The sequence below is a fragment of the Pongo pygmaeus genome, chromosome 3, assembly GCF_028885625.2.
Source record: "Pongo pygmaeus isolate AG05252 chromosome 3, NHGRI_mPonPyg2-v2.0_pri, whole genome shotgun sequence".
Taxonomy (NCBI): domain Eukaryota; kingdom Metazoa; phylum Chordata; class Mammalia; order Primates; family Hominidae; genus Pongo; species Pongo pygmaeus.
In genome coordinates, this window is record NC_072376.2 from 38,296,435 (window position 1) to 38,311,507 (window position 15,073).

Sequence of the window (15,073 nt, forward strand, 5' to 3'; positions counted from 1 at the left end):
TAACTAGTTTTTCTAAAAATATGGCTCGTGTCTCATTTATTCATTCATTCATTCATTCATTCATTAAAAGAAAAACAACAACACAAACATGATTAGCCCTCACTATGTTCCAGTATCTATGCTAGATCTTGGATATATGCTGGCAAACAAGAGGGCACAATATCCCAGAGGACTGAGGCAACTGAACAAATAAACACAATGTAATTCGGGAAGAGGTGAGGGCTGCGGTCAAACATGAGAGTATCTCACCCAGACCTTGGGGTCAGGACATGCCAGAAATATAGAAAATGACTGGTCTTCTCCTTGCTATTTGAGGACCTCTAGACTGGGGTGGGGTGAAGTAAGGAGGAGCAGCAAATCTGTCTTGGGAGTCAAATAGCAATACAAGTCAACCACCCCCGTGGGGGGTTTGTAGGATGAGAGATGGATGGAGCTCTGTCAGTATCTCTGGTATAAGAAATGAATTCACGGCCTATCTGAGCTACCAAGAGGGCACTCTGAGTTTGTCTTCAGCAGCCTCACATTCCTTTCTGTGTTCTCTCCAACCTTCCTGACCCCTTTTTCCCAAGTTCCAGACACTACCCCTCCAGGTCTATCCTTAACACAAATCCCTATGCCCTTTCTTCCACAATTTTATTCTCAATAAAACAATTTTTCATAGGATGTTAGCAGGCACTAAGTCAAATTCACAGAAGTGTGAATTGCTGCTGTCCCATCATCCCCCCGAAGGGTGTGCACTGAAAACTCTGATTTATAGCATGATTACTGGTTGGCCCCCAAATCTAAAAACAAAGTCCAAATGCCCAAGATGAAAATAAAGTATATTAATTCTATGAAATTAAATATTTCTATTTAAATGATAATTATGAAGATTGGAAAATGCATATCAGTAATAATATAATAAAATACAATTTATATCATTTTTATGTATGGTGGGAAAAAACACAGATGTATGCATATTATAATTGCAGTTATACAGTTGGAGTGTATGTATGAAAGAGTTGCAAAGAAATGTACACAGTTCTGTTCACTTGAATAGTTTATGTGTGAGTAAGTCTGGGCTATTTTAATTTTTAAAAAAAGGCAACAATGACTGACAAAGGGATTTGCAGGAGGATAGCTATATAATACACCAGTTTCTAAAGCCAGAAGTACAAGGAAATCAACCTGTCTTATTTCATGGATATACTAATTATAGGCGGTTATTGCTAGTTTCTGAGAGTATGCAAGAACCATCTGAAACAGCCTGAGGGTCTTACCCTCCAGGGCCCTAGATTAAAGAATTCCCTAAATTAGCAGGACTATTTGACATTTTAATAGACTGCTCCAAGCAACTCTGTTACTTGGGTTAAAAAATTTTTAAACAGAAACAGCAATTGGGTCACCTGTTAATTTTATGTCTTAGATACACATCTGTTCATACACAGACAGCCAGTAAAATTAATCCCTTTGTGGGATTAATTTTATTTTATGTGCTTTGGTTTTTTTCTAAGCATCAGTTTTTAATAACATTGCATGTCCTACAAATTATATGACATATGCTTTTCCAAGGAAAAGAAAATAGGATTAAATGGATGATAAATCTCCTGATGAGAAAAAATTGTGACTTTATATTGATTTTAATATTTGAAGATAGTGCCAGTTACCTAGGAGGTGCTGACCACTGCGAAACAGCAAAACCTAAAAAAGTAATCTCATGCAGTTATCTCATCTGAAGGGTAAAAGCGTCTTAACTGGAGGCCTTGATGCGTTGGAATTCATCGGCAAGAAAACCATGAATGTCCTTGCAGAAAGTGACCCGGGCTTTAAGCGGACCAAGACGCTCATGGAGAGAACTGTTTCCTTGTCTCAGGTTGGATTATATACTTTTGCAATTTTTTCTTTCAGTCAATAAAGTAAATAACTTTTTTATTTGTCTTTTTGAATAGCTAATTTAAAGCATGTGATTCGAATCAAATGACACCAAAGAGCAGAGAGAGAAAACTGAGCTTCTAATACCCCCGTTTCCCCAGTCACTTAATTCCTCAGAGGAGACAATCACTGTTAACAGTTTCTTAAGGATTCTATCAGAGACCGCATAGAGATATGGATATAGATCTATAGATGCAGCTATACATAAATATACAGATGTAGAAGTACATATGTATGCATGTGGATAGATAGACATGCACATAAATACACACATACTTTTTCAACCCAGTGGTAGCATACTAAACACACTCTTGTTCCTTGCTTAATTCACTTAATATTATTTCTTGAAGATGATCCATTTATGTCATGGTATGCATCCTATCTCTACCACTTAGTAGCTGCGTGACCTTGGGCAAGTTACTTAGCCCCTCTGTGCCTCAGCTTACTCTTCTGTACACTGGGGATAATTTAAATACCTATCAATAACTTTGTTGTGAGGATAAGCTGAGTTAGAATAGAACCCAGCTCTTAGTAAGCATTCAGAAATGTTAGTTGTTGTCATTGCTGTTATTATGTGTCAGTATAATAGGTGGAAATGGTATCTCATTGGAATTTTAAATTCTATTTCTCTTGATATGTGCAAGGATGGTCTTCTTCTCTCACACTTCCAGCACTAAAGTTTTCCAGCCCTTCTTGCAAAACATAAAACAAAGAATTCAATCTGTCTTTGCTTACTTACAATAGTTAAGAAAATTGGAAATAATATTTGTCTTATTTTCCAAATATGACTCTAATTTTAAACTTGCTTTTCCAGATGGAACATGCCTAGCTTACCCCACAGTCTAGGCATGCCCCAGTCCACCTCCTCTGTGAGAGACTGATACACCAGGTCTCTGTGCTTTCCTGAAATCAGAGGCAGCTGATGCAGCAGTGGGATTTTGTAAACGTCACAGGCAGGACTTGGTACTAGGAACCCATGAAGGTTGCCTTCATGAACAGCTATCACTGAGAATATGTTCATGGCAACCCCTAGAAGCTTTTGTTTTAGGCTATTTCTTCTTGTCTCTTCTGGAATAACCCAAATATGAGCACTCTGATGTTATAGTTCAGGGAGGGACTTTGCAGGATCATCTAGACCATCACCCTCCTGCTCCTTGAAAAAGAAGATAGATGGCTGGGCACGGTGGCTCATGCCCGTAATCCCAGCACTTTGGGAGGCCAAGGCGGGTGGATCACCTGAGGTCAGGAGTTCAAGACCAGCCTGGCCAAGACGGTGAAACCCTGTCTTTACTAAAAATACAAAAAAAAAAAAAATTAGCTGGATGTGGTGACGAGCACCTGTAATCCCAGCTACTCAGGAGGCTGAGGCAGGGGAATTGCTTGAACCAGGGAGGTGGCGGTTGCAGTGAGCTGAGATTGTGCCACTGCACTCTAGCCTGGGCAACAGAGCAGGACTGCATCTCAAATAAAAAAGAAGAAGAAAAAGGAAAATAGATTAGTATTAGTTAGGTAATTAGCACTAGATGTCATAAAAGAGCAACCACCCCCAGGTATCAGTGTGGCTTAGAACAAAAAGGTTTACCTTTCGCTCTCACAAAGTACAGCATGAACATTCCTGCTCACACAGGAGACTCGTCCCAGGGGGCTCTCATGGGTAGCACACTTCTGAGCCCACATCTTCTGGCCTCATCATCTTGAAATGCCTTACTTCCAGCCTCACAGAGAGGGGATGTGGAAGGCAATATCTGGTATTTCAGAAAGTGACGAGTGCCATGGGGAAAAAGACGAAGTAGAACAGGAAGAGGTGATCAGGAATCAGGAATGTGGGTGGGAGGGGCAGGCTGAGTGTTAAGTAGGATAGTGAGGGGGCCTTGGGCAGATGATGACATGTGAGCAAATCCTTGAAGGAGATGAGACCATTGGCCATGCAGGAACCTGAGTAAAGCTCATTCCAGGCCGAGGGAGAACTCATGCAAAGGCCCTGAGTCAGGAGTGTCTGGTATGAACACAGAACAGCAGGATGCCCGTGATGGAGAGGAGTGGCCCCGAGTGAGAGTTGTTGAGGAGAACATCAGAGTGGTGATAGGGAGTAGGTGATAGCAGATTGTGGCGGACGTTCGTAAGGACCTTGGGTTTGATTGTTAGTGAAACGGGGAAACCATTGCAGCATTTTGAAAAAAGAAGTGACAGAATCTGATTTGTGCTTTAACTCTAGTTCCTGGGTAGAAAATTGGCTGGGAGGACCAAGGGCGGGGAGACTGGTTAGAGTGAGTATCAGTGTGTGCCCTCCCAGAAACAGACACCAAGATGGGCTTAAACGTGCAAGGATTTCATTAGGGGAAGTGCTTGTGTGAGAGAAAATGGGGAGGGAGCCCAGGAAGGCTGGGAGAACCATTAGACCAAGATGCCAGTCCCACCCCAGTGAAGAGAAGAGGGTGAGAAAAAGGGGTGGAAGTGTCCCAGACTGCAGTGCGGCCTGGGAAAGGCTGGGCGAAGCCATGGGAAAGCGCTTCAGCCAAAGGCTGCTGATAAAGGAGACCTCATCTTCCAGGAACAGGTCTGCCTTAGTGCCCTGCTGCACCAGTGATTGGCAGGGAGGAGCTGTGGGAGGCTGAAGGCTGAATTTCAAAGTCCGGCATTTATGCTCCCAGGAGTAAGAAGGAGGTCTGCAGGTTGCACTGCCACACCCTCCGCTGGAGGCAATTGCACTTTCAATTGCTGTTATCTAAACAAGAAATAATGGTGACCCCGTGCAGCATGGAGGCCTTGTAGGTAGTGAGGAATGGCCGATTCTGGGTATAATTTGAAGATAGATCCAGATCACTTGTTGGAATGAATGTGAGCTGTGAGATGAAAGGAGTTGTCAGGGATGGCTCCAAGGTCTTTCGGACAACTGGAAGGATGAAGCTCACATATTTTTCCTTTACACATTAAAGAAATATATAACTATGGAAACTAGAAGCGTGCACGCATGCACTACCTACATTTCTCACGTATTTTTATCCCAGTGGCACAGGGAATACTCTTTCTTTTTCTTTCTTTCTTCTTTTTTTTTTTTTTGAGACAGAGCCCTCACTCTGTCCCCCAGGATGGAGTGCAGTGGCGCGATCTTGACTCACTGCAACCTCCGCCTCCTGGGTTCAAGCAATTCCCCTGCCTCAGCCTCCTGAGTAGCTGGGATTACAGTGTGCATGACCACGCCTGGCTAATTTTTGTATTTTTGGTAGATACGGGGTTTCACCATGTTGGCCAGGCTGGTCCCAAACTCCTGACCTCAGGTGATCCGCCCTATTCGGCCTCGCAAAGTGCTGAGATTACAGGCATGAGCCACCGCGCCCAGCCAAGCACAGGGAATATTCTTTAAATAATGCGAGGACAGGGAGTCCTTGGATTCCACACATGGATGTCTCCATAGCTTCTCTGTGTCAGGAATTCTTCCAGGCCAGGATCATTCCCTGCTGTTGAAACCCACTTCTCTTTCTTTTCCAGTGGGAAAATAGAACCAGCATCCCTTGTCGAGCTGGTTATCCCTTAGGTAGCTTTAATTTCACTCCCCAGTTTTGTTTTGCTTAGTTTTGTTTTGTTTTGTCTTGTTTTGTTTTGAGATGGAGTCTTACTCTGTCATCCAGGCTGGAGTGCAATGGCGCAATCTTGGCTCACTGCAACCTCCTCCTCCCGGCTTCAAGTGATTCTCCTGCCTCCCTCCTGAATAGCTGGGATTACAGGTGCCCGCCACCACGCCCAGCTAATTTTTTGAATTTTTAGTAGAGACAGGGTTTCACCATATTGGCCAGGCTGGTCTTGAACTCCTGACCTAGTGATCGGCCCACCTCGGCCTCCCAAAGTGCTGGGATTACAGGCATGAGCCACCGCGCCTGGCCTACTCCCCAGTTTTGAGTGAGCCCACATCATTCCAGAGTGACCCTTTCCCTTTCTCTTCAATTTCATCCCTTCTTTCTTCTCTCCCAAAGCCCACATTCAGAGGTGGAAGCTGGTGTAGAGAAAGGAAGTGATTTCAGTGTCACTTTGTTATTTTATTTTACCACCACCAAGCCCTGAGATCAGTGGGGGTAATTAGTTTTTATTGCCAGTGTTAAAATTTTCCAGTGATGGTTTCATTGGGTTGTTTGAAAAACTTTAAGATTCAGAGTCTGTGCTAATTTAGTCTTAAAGACAGACAGGAGAGAGAATTCTCTTTGCGGCCCTGTGGGTTCTGGGCAGACAACCTCGAGAACCCAAAAGGAAATGAGGCTGATTGTTTTTCTGGCACACAATAAAAACCAAAGTCTATTCTTCAGTTCTCTTCCCGTGTGACCTTGTGATGGTGGCCAGTGTCTTTACGGTGCTCTCCACAGAAATTAAAGAAGCCCATAAACGTAATGCCTCAGTAAACTTAATGAGGAATCACATAAAAGATGCTTAGAATCAAAGAAAGCAAGTGCAGAAAATTGAGAGTGACTGATGGACTTGTGTTTATTTGTTGTCTTTTTGTTTAACCAACAAAAAATAACTGGAGAAAAGTTATTAATGGGGAGAGGAAAATTGGTTCACAGTCATATTTCTGGAAACCAGCCTTAAGAATCTATAAGCTAATATTCTTTTTTGTTTTTTTGTTTTGAGACCAAGTCTCACTCTGTTGCCCAGGCTGGAGCACAACGGCGCAATCTCGGCTCACTGCGCCTCCGGGTTCAACTTCCACCTCTCCTGCCTCAGCCTCCTGAGTAGCTGGGATTACAGGCATGCACCACCATGCCCGGCTAATTTTTGTATTTTTAGTAGATACGTGGTTTCACCATGCCAGGCTGGTCTCGAACTCCTGACCTCAAGTGATCTGCCCACCTCAGCCTCCTGAAGTACTGGAATTACAGGTGTGAGCCACTGCGCCTGGCCCTAAGTTAATATTCTTAATTGCAGTAAGTATATGATGACAAATACATTATGAGTTTATATTTATTAATTTTTAAATTGAGGAAATTTAATAACCACACACAAAAAATATTTTAAATATTAAAACTCGGCCAGGTGCAGTGGCTCATGCCTGTGATCCCAGCACTTTGGGAGACTGAGCCAGGCAGATTACCTGAGGTCAGGGGTTCAAGACCAACCTGGCCAACATGGTGAAACCCCACCTCTACTAAAAATACAAAAAAATTAGCTGGCTGTGGTGGCGGGTGCCTGTAATCCCAGCTACTCAGGAGACTGAGGCAGGAGAATCACTTGAACCTGGGAGGGGGAGGTTGCAATGAGCTGAGATTGTACCATTGCACTCCAGGCCGGGCAACAAGAGCTAAACTCCATCTCAAAAAAATAAAATAAAATAAAAAATTATAACTTAGAAAAAATCAGACCAGCTTATTTCTGCTTTGATGTCTGTGTAGGTGCAGGACTTGAAGTTAATCCTGTCATAAGAGATTCAACTTTTCAAGCATACATAAAACTCGCTCATTATAGAAAATTTGGGGACTTTAGAAAATAAGAAATTTGGCCAGGTGCAGTGGCTCACACCTCTAATCCCAGCACATTGAGAGGCTGAGAGAGGAGGATCACTTGAGGTCAGGAGTTTGAGACCAGTCTGGCCAACATGGTGAAACCCTGTCTCCACCAAAAAATACAAAAATTAGCTGGGTATGGTGGCAAGGGTCTGTAGTCCCAGCTCCTCAGGAGGCTGAGGCAGGAGAATTGCTTGAACCCGTGAGGCAGAGGTTGCAGTGAGCCAAGACTGTGCCACTGCACTCCAGCCTGAGCAACAGAGTGAGACTCCATCTCAAAATAAATAAATAAAATAAAATAATAAGAAAATAAGAAAGTTAATCACTCATGTGGGAAACACCTTAGTGGAAACCACTGTTAAAGCTTTTGGTGTGTTTCTTACCAGTTTATTCCCAGGCATTGAATTTTTGCTTTGTTTTGCCTTTCACATAATGAACATGTAAAATGTGAAGCAGGATATGATGTAAAAGTTATCAATAGTATCAATCAAAAAAATCATTTTTTAGAAATTCTGAAGTGACCAGAATCTCCCCCTCTCCAACACAAAGTCAGTCCTCCCTACCTCCCCCATGTCTTATGCAGGAAATGGTGCCTTTAAATATACATCCAGAGTACAAACATAGTGTATTTCTGCAGATGTTAAGGGAAGCTAAGGAGAAGGAGAAGCGGAGACTGGCACAGCAGCTCACAATGGAGAGAACTGCACACTATGGGATGCTGTTTGATGAATATCAAGGCTTGTCACACCTGGAAGCCCTGGAAATTCTGTCCAATGAAAGCGAAAGCAAGGTACTTCTGCACTACTCCTTTGAAATGGCATACTTAGTCATGTGTTGCTTAAACATGAAAGAAACTGGAAAATCTGCCATTAAAAGATCTCATTTTTAGAGCCTCATTATTATTGTGCTAAGGTCACAAATACTGTACAATGTGATGACCCTCGAGCTCCATATCATCTCTTCTCTGTCCTATGACAAGCTATTACCCCACCCCAGCTCCAAAAAGGCTGGCACAGTAAAAGCCACCACTATCCCCCCACCTCATGGTACAAAAGGCTGCTCAGAAATGTAACTGTCCGACTTCTGGCCCTCTGCCTCCCTTTGGTAATGAAGTACCCAGGTCAGAGATGCCCTGCCAGCCCACATCTTCATTCCTACCCAATGAAAACAAAGCACTTGATGTTCCTTTTAGACTGCAGGGTTTTAATATATTTTGTCTTATGGGTTATATAGTTATTTATTCAGCCATCTTGTTAGGACTCCTGGGCCACAAAGGGCAGGATTATCCTACTGAAGGTTAAGGTTCTATTAGGGAATGCTCCCGTACAGACACCTGGGAAACCCAGCCTACCCAATGGCCCTGCACATTCATACTCCTCCACTTGGTCCCAGGAAAACAAAAGATGAATAGCAAAAGTTAGCAGGGTTTGGTGATTTTTTCCCCTTAAAGCATCTATAGTGGAGTGTGTGTGTGTGTGTGTGTGTGTGTGTGTGTGTGTGTGTGTGTGTTTATTTAGCAAGCACTTAATGGCACTTACATAGCCACTATTCTAAATACCATAAAACTGTTAAGTTATTCAACTGTATATATGTGGCTGTTTTGTGGATGTCAGGCTGACTGTGCTCCGGAGTGGTTTTCTAGTGGAGGCCACCAGGCAGTACCCTCTGGGCCTCCGGAGAGGGAGGGGCCGTGGTGACATTCACTGAGGAGAGGCAGGTCCCTAGACAAGAAGCTCAATTTGACAGTGAGCCTTAGAATGGAGAAGTAGTTTTTGACTCTCCCTAGACCTTATCCTCTTATGTTTGGACTTTGAGCCATTCTTGATGCCTGTCTAATCAGAGAAAGACAACATCTGCCACATAACAGGCAACCAAGAACCAAATAGGATGGAGACATTGTCCCCTGCCCCAGATGATGGAGCTACATGTTACTCTGTTTATTTCCTTCTTTGTTATCCATGAGCCTTCAGGGAAAGTCTTGTGGTTAAAACTGTTCAAGAATAATTTTCAAAAAAATGCAAAATTGGGACTCTCATACAGATACAAAATGACCCATGTTAAAGGATTTATTTAGCTCATTAATTAATTCAGGGAACCAGGCAGATGTTATAAATGATTCAAAGGAAAAGCCAAAGAAGCACAAATGTGTACGGAGTAATATGTATGTGGCTATACACCATGGAATACTATGCAGCCATAAAAAAGAATGAGTTCATGTCCTTTTCAGGGACATAGATGAAGCTGGAAACCATCATTCTCAGCAAACTAACGCAGGAACAGAAAACCAAAACTGCATGTTCTTACTCATAAGTGAAGTTGAACAATGAGAACACATGGACACAGGGAGGGGAACATCATACACTGGGGCCTGTCGGGGATGGGGGGGGCAAGGGGAGGGATAGCGTTAGGAGAAATACCTAATGTAGATGACAGGTTGATGGGTGCAGCAAACCACCATGGCATGTGTATACCTATGTGACAAACCTGCACGTTCTGCACATGTATCCCAGAACTTAAGTATAATAATTAAAAAATATATGAAGCTGCCGATAGACACAAACCTGCTTTTCCACGTAGGGGAGGTTGTCCTCCCACCGCACAGAATTCATTCACATGACTGTTGACAACAATGGCTTTGCATTGTTGTCAGCCCTTTACAATTTACAGAGTCATAAAATTGCTCCCATAAATTCAAAATCCAATAGTCCAGTAAGATGTGCTCTAGAAAATGCAGTTCTTAGCCGAGCGCAGTGGCTCATGCCTTAATCCCAGCACTTTGGGAGGCCGAGGTGGGCAGATCACCTGACGTCAGGAGTTCAAGACCAGCCTGGCCAATATGGTGAAACCCCATCTCTACTAAAAATACAAATAAATAAATAAATAAATAAAAAGCTGGGCATGTTGGCAGGTGCCTGTAATACCAGCTACTCAGCAGGCTAAGTTAGGAGAATCACCTGACCCTGGGAGGCAGAAGTTGCAGTAAGCCAAGATCGTACCACTGCACTCCAGCCTGGGCGACAGAGCAAGACTCTGTCTCAAAAAAAAAAACAAGGTCTGGGGTCAGACGTTATTTAATTAAACACCATGCAGAAGCTGTATGATTTTGGACCGCCTTACCTCAATCTCCTTATCTATGAAATGGGAATAATAAAACCTACCTCACAGAATTATTAACAGAATTAAATGCGATAATCCACGGAAAGCTAGTAGCAGCATGACTAACACAGAAGTAAGCACGGAATAATGTACACATGTTGATGACATTTGATTTTTATATGTATTCTTATGTCATAGACATTTGTTGTTATTATTAAAAATATCACAGGGGAGTGTGGCCCTGCTGTAAAAAAAAAATTACAAGATATCATGGTGGTGGAGAATGATTCCATTGTGGTGACTTCCATCACAGCTCTCAGCTGTGAAACAGCCCCAGGGCCCTGGAAAAGAGCCCCCAAGGACTTAGTTTCCAGGAAGAAGGTTTGGCCTTTGGAGGGGCACAGTTTACCCATTGCCTCCACAAGCTCTGCTTTCTTTCCCTAGCCTAGAGATTTTTGTGATATTCATAGTAAGGAAAATAAATTTTTGTCTTGACTTAGTAGTGATAGTTACTGGGTACTATAATAAACAGTCCTACAGGCCAGGCACGGTGGCTCACGCCTGTAATCCCAACACTTTGGGAAGCCGAGGCGGGCGGATCACCTGAGGTCAGGAATTCGAGATCAGCCTGAGCAACATGATAAAACCCCGTCTCTACTTAAAAAAAAAAAAACAAAATTAGCCGGGCATGGTGACACATGCCTTTAATCCCAGCTATTCGGGAGGCTGAGGCAGGAGAAACACTTGAACCCAGGATGTGGAGGTTGTGGTTAGCCGAGATCGCGCCATTGCATTCCAGCCTGGGCAACAAGAGCGAAACTCCGTCTCAAAAAACATAATAAATAAATAAACAGTCCTACAAATGTATGGGTCAAAAACAGTAAGAGTTATTCTTCACTCCTGTAGTAGTCCAAGATAGGAGTGTCTGGTCAGCAGGCAGCATTCTTGCATTTAGGGCTTCAGGAACCAGGCTGTGTCCGTCTTGTGGCTCCTCTAGACCCGTTCCAAGGTACGCAGGCCTCCAGCAAGAAAACAAATGGAGGCTTAGATTGAGGTTGACAGATGTAGCGAATAAAAATACAGGATGACTAGTTACATTTTAACTTTAGATGAACAATGAATACTTTTTCAGTATAAATGTGTCCCATGTAATATTTGGGACACATATGTAGAAAATATTCACTGTTTATCTGAAATTCAAGCTTAGCTAGGCGTCCTGTATTTTATCTGGCAACTGTACACATACCAAGTATTTAAAAGTTAAATAATTCTGGGGCCAGGCACAGTGGCTCACACCCGTAATCCCAACACTTTGGGAGGCTGAGGTGGGCAGATCACTTGAGGCCAGGAGTTCGACACCAGCCTGACCAACATGGCAAAACCCTGTCTCAACTAAAAATACAAAAATTAGAGCCAGGCATGATGGCACTTCCTGTGGTCTAAGGTAGATGTAAAACTGGGTGAGCTGGCTGGGCACAGTGGCTCACGCCTGTAATCCCTTTGTAAGCACTTTGGGAGTCCGAGGCAGGTGGATCACCTGAGGGCCAGGAGTTTGAGACCACCCAGGCCAACATGGCAAAACCCCATCTCTACTAAAAATACAAAAATTAGCCGGGTGTGATGGCACATCCCTGTAATCTCAGCTACTCGGGAGGCTGAGGCACGAGAGTCACTTGAACCTGGGAGGCGGAGGTTGTAGTGAGCCGAGATCGCACTACTGCACTGCAGCCTGGGCAACAGAGTGAGACTCTGTCTCAAAAATAATAAAAACTAAAAAGTTAAAGAATTTTAGAAAACAAATTGTTAAAGAAAATGTATTCCATCCTCTTACCTTGACAAACATACTTGCATAATGACCTGGAAGGCCAAGTTCCCATTTGAATTCCCAGACTCCTCAAATTTCTACACTCCGCTTCAGCCTGCCGGCCTCCTATCTGCAGCTCTCTCTCTCACCCCAGGGAACGTTATGTGGCTGTGGGAGGCTGCGCTAGTTCAAGCTCCAGCCATACCCCCTGTAAGCAGCCACCTCTTAGCTATCCCTTGGGCTGAGGGATACACAGCCAGTGGCACCGTCCCACTGTCAGGAGTACAGCCTAGGGAAGAGTTCCATGCAAGCTGTGAGAGGGAACCTTTGGTGACCTGGCGAGTGTTCTAGAATGGAGATGTGGGCTCTGGTTGGGTCTGGGGACTCCCCTGTGTTGAAGCCTAAAGGCAGTGTTGGATTTCCCTGCCCTCTGAGGCCTTATTGTCTTCTGAGTCACATCAGCATAAGGAGAGAGAGTGCAGAGAGGACACTCCCATGTTTTAAAAGCCTTGCCCAGAAATGATGCACATCATCCCTGCGGACAGTCCATTGGCTGAAACTCAGACCCCGTCATGGAAATATAAGGAATTATTATCGTTACTATTTTACTAGATTGATTCTAGGATGGCAACAGGCATGGCGATGTGGTGTTTGATAAAAGTTAAAGAGAAACTCATCATTTTCAGCTGGGCGCGATGGCTCACACCTGTAATCCCAGCACTTTGGGAGGCCAAGGTAGGCAGATCACTTGAGGTCAGGAGTTTGAGACCAGCCTGGCCAACATGGCAAAACCCTGTCTCTACAAAAAATACAAAAATTAGCAGGGAGTGGTGGTGTGTAACTATAGTCCCAGCTACTCAGGAGACGGAGGCAGGAGAATCGCTTGAACCTGGAAGGAGGAGGTTCCAGTGAGCCAAGATTGCACCACTGCACTCCAGCCTGGGCAGCAGAATGAGACCCGTCTCAAAAAAAAAAGAACAGAAAAACTAATCATTTTTATCACCATTATACTCCGTAGTTAGAAATAGTAAACAAAAATCTTTACAATGGCAGCACACACCTCCTTTCAAGGAAAAGATTTATAAGACAGCCTCTCTACCCTGTGTCCTGAACAACACTTAGCACTGTGCCAAGCATGTAGTCAGCATTCCAGAAATATTTATGGAGAAGTGTGTGATTATGTCCTATTTATTATTGATTTGAACTAAAGATTCAATGCACATGGCCTTGGCATAATGCAATGAGCTAGGAGAAAGCAGGAGAGATGCTGTAGTGGAAAGATGCTGACAAAAGAGTGCTTCGCTAAAGAGAACCCTTCCCGGGGGTGCCCCAAATGGAAAACCCCAATGCTTTCCCTTCCAGATGGTTGCCATCCGCCAGAAGACGTGGGCAAACACAAATGTTCCACAGGTCTGCATACCTTTTCACTAAGCATGGTATTCAAACACATTTATTCAATAATTAATGTTAGAAAACTGCTGTTTAGAAAATAGATCTGAAGCCTAAGAATACGTTGATGCACATCTGGGACTCTGTCCCCTAAACATGAGTGTGCAAGCTGAAATGAAGAGTCTGAGAAGGTCAGGGCAGAACAGAGTGGCGTGCAGCCATGAGTCTGGGCACATTTACTTCCACCTGCTGAAGTCCATGCTAATGGGTTTTGTGTTGATGACTTCCTGCAGAGCTTCCTCCCAGAGCCTCAGCGCTGGCTGCATTATGCCCTGGCAATGTGCTTTAGCAACTTTTAGGAAAATGGTGTCCTGGTATTCCAGATGCCCTCTCTACCTCTCTTACTTATCCTGATGTGCTCATCTATTACCATAATGAATATTAAAACCTATTCCAAAGAGGACTGTAGCTCCACTGCTGTCTCTCTCTCCAGAGCAAGAGTTTGACCTGCAGAATGAAAAAATAAAACTTTACTACTTTGTACTTATACTTAATATTTTATAAGGTGCCTTCCCTGTGCTCTTTTACCATTTTGGAAATTCAAATCAATCTTCAGAGAATGAGTGGCCATTTGTACAAATAATTTTTTTTTTTTGAGACAAGATCTTGCTGGAGTGCAGTGGCACAATCACAGTTCACTGCAGCCTCAAACTCCTGGGCTCAAGCAATCCTCTTACCTCAGCCTCTTGAGCAACTGAGACCACAGGCGTGCACCAGCATGCCTGGCTAATTTTCTTAAATTTTTTTATAGAGATGGAGTCTCACTATGTTGATTGCTTGAGCCCTCAAACTCCTGGGCTCAAGTGATCCTCCCACCTCAGCCTCCCAAAATGCTGGGATTACAGGGGTGAGCCACCGTGCCTGGCCTGTACAAATAATTGTTAACTGTATACAGAGGATAGTTTCAAAAGAGGGGCTCTAAAGACAGTGAGCAGGGATGACGTCAGTCCCAGCATCACCTCCTCTGTGAAGCCCTCCCTGTGTGTACCCTCTCAGTTCCCCAAGGGGGAAGGACAGCGCCCTTCCTAGTGCCTCCCTCCACTGTACCCTCCTCTCGTGCCTGTCATAGTTGTTCTTGGTTGACACAGCCTCACTCCTTTAGACTGCAAGATGTTGGAGAAGAAAAATGTGTCTTGTGCATTTTTGTAACCCCAGTGTGATAACTGACATCTAGCAAGTGTATATGTGCATCTATAGAATGCGTATTTATTTATGTTTACATGTGGATGCATGTTTGTTTATTCATTTATTCATTCACTTATTTTTTGAGATGGAGTCTCGCTCTGTCACCAGGCTGGAGTGCAGTGGCGCGATCTTGGCTCAC

General features: G+C 43.7%; 1 protein-coding gene across 11 annotated transcripts in view; it reads left to right on the forward strand.

The window, feature by feature from the left end:
* The window catches only part of FAM114A1 (family with sequence similarity 114 member A1), a 76,023-nt gene that overhangs the window by 36,651 nt on the left and 24,299 nt on the right, over positions 1 to 15,073 (forward strand). For 7 of the 11 annotated variants that reach the window (XM_054485872.2, XM_054485873.2, XM_063664467.1 and 4 more), the window contains 2 exons: positions 1,718 to 1,852; positions 8,038 to 8,190. In XM_054485872.2, coding sequence (XP_054341847.1) covers positions 1,718 to 1,852; positions 8,038 to 8,190 — 288 coding nt within the window. The remainder of the gene's footprint in view (positions 1 to 1,717; positions 1,853 to 8,037; positions 8,191 to 15,073) is intronic. The other 4 variants (XM_063664471.1, XM_063664472.1, XM_054485874.2 and 1 more) reach the window with 2 other exon arrangements.